General features: G+C 43.7%; 1 protein-coding gene across 1 annotated transcript; it reads left to right on the forward strand.

Annotated features, from left to right (window-relative positions):
* GPR83 (G protein-coupled receptor 83) lies at positions 1 to 5,501 on the forward strand. The gene is made up of 4 exons (XM_074861048.1): positions 1 to 559; positions 1,312 to 1,437; positions 2,464 to 2,597; positions 3,399 to 5,501. The coding sequence occupies exons 1-4, from the start codon at positions 173 to 175 to the stop codon at positions 4,021 to 4,023; spliced, it is 1,272 nt and encodes a 423-aa protein (XP_074717149.1). The 5' UTR covers positions 1 to 172; the 3' UTR covers positions 4,024 to 5,501.
* Positions 5,502 to 6,800: the final 1,299 nt, after the last annotated feature.

The raw sequence follows: 6,800 nt of genomic DNA on the forward strand, positions 1-6,800 counted from the left end.
CTGCGGGAAGCAGGAGCATCCACCCGCTCCTGCTGCTTGCACGCTGTGTTTGCAGCCCCGAGCGCGCCTGGGCTGAGCGAGGGGAGGACAGCTCTCCTGGCACACAGCGTGAGCTCTCCTCTCTCACAAATGAGCTATTTCCAAATTAGAGGATCAGAGTGGCATTTCAGAGATGTTTTCCTGTTTTGTCTGGCTCTTCCTCCCCAACTTGGTTAACGCCTTTGTGACCCCAGGAAAGTTGCCCCTCAATGGGAGCCTGGAGAAGACTTTTGTAATCCCAAACATCTCGGGTTTCTTTTCCTGGGATAACGACAGCCTGGCTGACTGGCAGAGCTTTGTGGGCAGGAGCCGGTACGGAGCGGAGTCACAGAGCATCACGGTGAAAGCCCTGCTCGTCGCGGCATATTCCTTCATCATTGTCTTCTCCCTCTTCGGCAATGTCCTGGTCTGTCACGTTGTCATCAAGACCAAGCGCATGCAGTCCGCCACCAGCTTGTTCATTGTGAACCTGGCTGTAGCTGATATCATGATCACGGTCCTCAACACACCTTTTACACTGGTAAGACTGGGGCAGGGATACCATAAAGGCATTGCAGTTACTTCAGTGGCCTTTTCTTCTTTACGTCGCTATAGGCAGTGGATGGATGTTCTGCAGATACCTGTCCAGTCCAAATTATAGTGATTGGAGTTATCTTCGGGACTCCACGTCTTTTCCTTCTCAAATTCCTGTTATCTAGTTGAAGATCTGAAACTATCCATTTACTAAAAGTGTCCCTGATAGTACTTGAACAATAATAACCTTGCAGTGATTACTTAGTACTTTGTAGTATCTGGTCTTTTTTTTTCCTTCCCTTCTCTGAAGTATTTCCAAGGTAATACTATGAACTTCTCAAAAGAAAGATTAATGCTCACAATCATTTTACAAGCTCTGTTGTAAAGCTGTAGTTTGCTTTGAAGTAAGATAAGGTGTATAGGTCAGCTCTATCCTGTGAAGAAGGTTTAATGGAAAAACAAATGTATTGACTCAATAGTTAGACTGCAGAAGGACACACTGTGAATAAAACAGAACATACTTCTTTCATACTGTGCTGCTGTATTGTCATGAAGGATATTGTTTAGCCACTGAGCAGCACTAACCTACCTCTTCAGGGTTCAGAAGCCAGAAGATTATACAACTATACAAAGAACCTGCTTTTTTAAAAATAACTTTTACATAACGCAAGGAATTATGTGCCAGAGGTATCTCAGGTATCTATAAGCATGGGGAGGTGGGGGGGTGTGTGCAAAAAAAAAATGGTGTTCTTGTTTTAGGCTCGTTTTGTGAACAGTACCTGGATATTCGGGAAGGGGATGTGCCACGTCAGTAGGTTTGCGCAGTACTGCTCCCTCCACGTCTCTGCCTTGACTCTCACAGCCATCGCCGTGGACAGGCACCAGGTGAGAGCTCTCTGAAGCAGACAGACGGAAAGCTTGGGAGGGCATAATTAAAATGAGTAAGGATGATTCCTTGTCCTTTTCTTCTCAGCTCCCTGGTTAATGTAAGATGCATGAGGAGCTGAAAGGGTAGGGAAGCAGTTCTTGCTGTCAGATGGAAAGAATAGTTTCAAGTCTGCAACAAGGTGGGTGATGGGAGATGTCCAGTGCCTTGCAATCACTTCAAGCTGGGGAATGGGAGCTCTTCTGTGGTAGATAATCCAGTAGCTCTCAAACGAGGAGAAAGTCCAAGATCCTGATAGGAATTCACACGGCAGCTCTCCTCTGGGGTGGTTTGTCCAGCACCATGGACATAGGGACATCCCAGTTAGCTTCCACAGCTGTCTCACCTTACTCTGGGATGTCTCACTCACTTGTTACCACCAATACCGGAGACCTGACTGTAGCACACTGGTGTTCGTCACAAGCAGAGCTGTGGCTTGCTGTTGATAATGGGGTCAAAACTGGGGACAGTAGGGCATTATTGGTCTGGAGTCCCCCAACAACCATACAAAACAGTTGACAGTTGACATTTTCTGCTAGAAAGCTTCTCATTTCCAGAAAATGCACTGGCTGTCAAAGCATCCCCAGGGGAGGTCCAGTTAACTCACAAACTTCTGGTTCTTTGGGTCACCGACACTGAAGAGTCTGAGACTATTGTCTCTTTTTTTTTTTTTTTTTGGTTATTAATGAAATTGAACCTGGAAATGAACATGTGTGCAAGACCCCCTGGTACCAGTTTTTCACACCTAGATGCAAATACTGGAATGTGAGGATAGGACTGGGATCTGACTTTACCCATTTCCATGGAGGAAAAATTCAGGCTTTCATATACAGCTTACAGGCAGTGGGAGCTGGGTGAAGACTGTACTGCTTGTATGCTGAATTTCCATGTTAAGTAGTAGATCTGAGGCTGGAAGATAATATGAAAAAATGATATCATTATTTCCTGAAATGTCATAAGCCTGAATATTGGTTTATTTTGCACAGGTTATAATGCACCCTCTGAAACCTCGCATATCTACTGCAAAAGGTGTTATCTACATTTCTGTAATTTGGATCATGGCAACTTGTTTTTCCCTACCACATGCTATCTACCAAAAACTCTTTACCTTTGAATACAGGTAAGGATGTGTTTTGCTTTCCTCCACAGTCTCCTTGGAGGCCAAACTCTCAGTGGCCATACTTTGGCATCTTCTACTGAAAGCCCTGAGATTATATTGAGGTCAGCCAAATATGGATCTAGTCTGTAATTTTCATCAGATTCCTTTTGCAATGGCTGATATCCTGTCCTTGTTTCTATTTTTAATTATTTTATCTCTATTCTCTCACACTAATCACATGAAATAGGCTAAATTAGAGGATCTGACCTGGACCCTCTATGTCTATACACTGGCATTTTGCATGATGTACCAATCTAACCTGTTTGGGCAGACCAGAAATGGGGAAAAAACTTAAAACCAAACAGATTTTAATCTACTCTTTAGCCCTGGGAAAGTGAAAAAATCTGCCTCAGCTTCTTGTTCCATAAAATGCTGTCATGAGCCTTGATATTTGGAAAGTGCTTTAATGAGGGAAATGTCCTTAATATGTGCAGACTGTGTTTCTGTTTGCCAAAGGACAGAGAATAAAAACCTGCTTCTGTGCAGCTGGAAATTTTGTAATTGATGAAATTCATAAAATTATTATAAGGTCATGAATGCCCACGAGAAATTATTACCACATTGCTCACAGGCTGCTCCATGGCTCAAATCCTTGGTCAGCAGAGCTCCGCTTAACTGTGATTTATGTGCATAAATGAAGGTTCTGCCTCCAGGCTGTATGGCAGGAGCCCTCTCCCACCTACCTCTTTGTGTCTGATGTACTTCTCCTGTGGTGCCCGGCCATGTGCGCTCTCACTCTCTGTTGGGTATCTCCCCTTGCAGTGAAGAGGTTACCCGATGCCTGTGTCTGCCAGATTTTCCCGAGCCTGCTGACCTCTTTTGGAAGTACCTTGACTTAACAACCTTCATTTTGCTCTACGTCCTGCCCCTTCTGATCATCTCTGCTGCCTATATGACAGTAGCCAAGAAACTCTGGCTGCGCAATGTCATCGGGGACGTCACCACTGAGCAGTACTTTGCCCTCCGCAAAAAGAATAGGAAGACCATAAAGATGCTGATGCTTGTTGTCATCCTCTTCGCAGTCTGCTGGTTCCCCTTGAATTGCTACGTCGTCCTTCTCTCCAGCCAGACCATCCACACCAACAATGCCCTGTACTTTGCTTTTCACTGGTTTGCAATGAGCAGCACTTGCTACAACCCCTTCATCTACTGCTGGCTCAATGACAACTTCCGATCAGAACTGAAGGCTTTGCTCAACATGTGCAGAAAACCTCCTGGGCCTGCAGAACAGAGGCTTCCCTCCACGGTCCCATCCTACCGACTGGCTTGGCCAGAAAACAGCAACCTCAAGAGGTTTCAGGCCTCCCATGTCCTTCCATCAGCCTCCAACATCCAGTCAGGAAAGACAGACATCTCTGCAGTTGAGCCAATAGTAGCTGTGAGCTAAATGGTGGCCCTGGAAAATCTATAAGGACCGCACATAGATTTGGCTAGAGCTAAAATGGTGGGAAGATGTGGAGCCCTGGCCTACCTAGGGACTGTGTAACCACATGTGATAAAACCAAGAGGGAGATTCTGCAGGAGGTGGTATGAAAGAGCTTCATCTTTGGTGCAGGCTGATGATAATGGCCTGGAGCCCCTAAAGGGGAGAAGGCAAACTCTTGCCAGGAAGGATTTCTTTGTCTTTGTCAAGTTGACTTTGGATCTGCTTGCAGGACAGGATTCTCTGCATGTATGTCGCTGTTACCTGCATGACTAAGCCTTTTTACTGCTGGGGCTGTGTGTGTGGTTTACTGGTACTTAAACACTAAAGCAACAGTCTAATCACATCAGACCTCCCTCCCCTTTTCTAAGTCTCTTCGTAGCAACATGAAAATGGTCAAGATGTGTCCTTTAGGTTGCTGGCTTAGATCCAGTGCAACTGGGTAGGAAGGCATCCCTTCTGAACTGGGGTTTGAAAGTCAAGATCTGTTCAGAATGAATGAACAGATATATGTCACAAATCCTTTTTTTTGTGTGTAAATACCCTCAGAGGAGTAGAAGGGAAGATGGACATTGATAAATAGAGGAATCTCTTACATCACAGACACTTTTTCTAAGGTAGAGTTGAAGAAAAATGGATGCCTGTTCTTTGCATAAGTAGATGGCAAACACCAACCTGTTAGCTCAGCATCTGCTGCCAGTGCTGAATCACACATTACTTTATCTTAGGAAAGAAAAATTCTGAATATTCAGAAAGCTTTTCTTCAAATAGAGAACTAAACCCCTAAAAGCTACTTTGGAGAATGTTGGACATACCATCCACAGTTGGAGAATGGGTAATTAAACACTACTGAGTTTGGACTAGGACCTTTTGATCAGAGAATCTTTGCATTATTGTCGAGTGGCAGCTAAAGGATCCCACAGTTTGAATTTTTAATTTGCTTTTGAATGTTACTCTCTTATTCTGTAAAGCACCTGGGTATTTCTCAGATCAGACATTTGGGACATTTCATTTCAACTAAGATGTTAGCTCTCTGGAATCAGTTCCTAAATTAACTGCTTTGAGAGAAGAGATGATATCTCTGACAGCAAGTAATAAAAGTGGAACATTTCTCTGCAAGATATCCTCTAGTGATTGCACAATTCTGATGCATTTAAAGACGAGTGAGGTATGTTCTTCTTGGGGTGGCTAAGAAAATTCGTATGGCTGCAGCTGTCTGGAGTAGTTTGCAGTACTTAATGTTCTTAGCAGAATAAAATCTGATTTTGAATAATGAAAAATATGGGCATTCCAAAAACTGTACCTTGTATGGCACAGGAAAGCAAACCTCTTCCTGTGCTGTGGAAATTATCTTGAATGTCACACTAGGGTGCCCCATTCCACATTCAATTTGCAGCAGCCAGCAGTGAAGTGAGAAAAATCTTTTTATAAATTACTATAAATGGGAAAAAAAAAAAAAAACAAGAAACTGTCTTTCCCAATGTCCTGTAATAAACTTACATTTCTGAAATAATTTCAAGCTTTGTGCAGGTCTTTCTCACCTGAGTATTAAAGAGACTGAAATGCCTACCACTCCTTGCAGCTAGCCTGTCCTTTCACAAGGTGTTCGCAGTCCCACACTTGGAATCCAGTGCTATTTTACTACCTTTTATCAAGGCCCCATGACTCAGAGTACTTTGTATCACTGATATGGAGAATCAAACCTTTCCTCCTGCCTGCTTTGATCCCTTAAGCCATGTTCCATTTTCTCCCTTAACTTTTCCACCACATCAGCCCTGAAGTGGTCAGGCAGTTGGACTAGATGATCATTGCAGGTCCCTTCCAACTGAAATGATTCTATTCTATTCTATTCATTATATTCCATTCTACTGGAGATCCCAAATGTGCAGAGCCTGTGAACCATGGTCCCCAGTCCAGTGACAGCAGATCCCAACCCTTTACCAGCAAATAAACCTTTTGGAATGCTGAATACCTAAAAATCTAATACTATGCATTTAAAAGAGGAAAGTGGTGATGGGGTATTTTTAGAACCACAGTAACCTTGGACCTGCACTGAACTGCTGTAAATCAGACCTGTTCCCTGATTTCAGTTGCGCAAGATCTGACCTGTATGTTCAGTACAAGAAGATTTAAATTAACATGCCAAAGCATGTGAGAGAAGCAGGGACCTCAGCTCATTTCTGCTCTACAAGAGAGAGAGAGGTCTGGTAGCACTGGAAAACCCTCTTCACGAGAGTTTGGGAAGCTAGTCCATCCCTTCCAAAGTCCTTTCAGTGGACATTATGCTTCCATTTTTCCCTTTGCCTCTTCCTTCCTTGCAATTATGCAGCTCCAATTTAATTTCTGAGTCCCTCATAACCCCTTGCAGTCATCCTTATGACTTTTTAACTATTTAAACATTTCTCCCAGATACTAAAATATTTCCCCAGGGGAGAAAAATGTGTGTGTGCACATGTGGGCAAGAGATAAAGCAACAAATTAGATGCTGCATTTGGTTCCCTTGGTCAAAAGAAAAATGGTCTGTGTTTATGTGCAGCTTCTAGCAGCAAGTGTTCACTCACTGGTAGCAAAGAGGATGGAGAGGAGCGGTGAGGAGGAAGAGGGAGCGTGTGATGGCAGCAGGAGGAAGAAGAGACTAAGAGACAGGACACAAGGGAAGGGGATGGTGTGAGGAAAGGAGATACAGGGAGCCAATGCCATCTTCTTCCCACCTTAATTTTGTCACTGGTTTTGTAAATGTT

The sequence above is a fragment of the Strix uralensis genome, chromosome 2, assembly GCF_047716275.1.
Source record: "Strix uralensis isolate ZFMK-TIS-50842 chromosome 2, bStrUra1, whole genome shotgun sequence".
NCBI classification, from domain to species: domain Eukaryota; kingdom Metazoa; phylum Chordata; class Aves; order Strigiformes; family Strigidae; genus Strix; species Strix uralensis.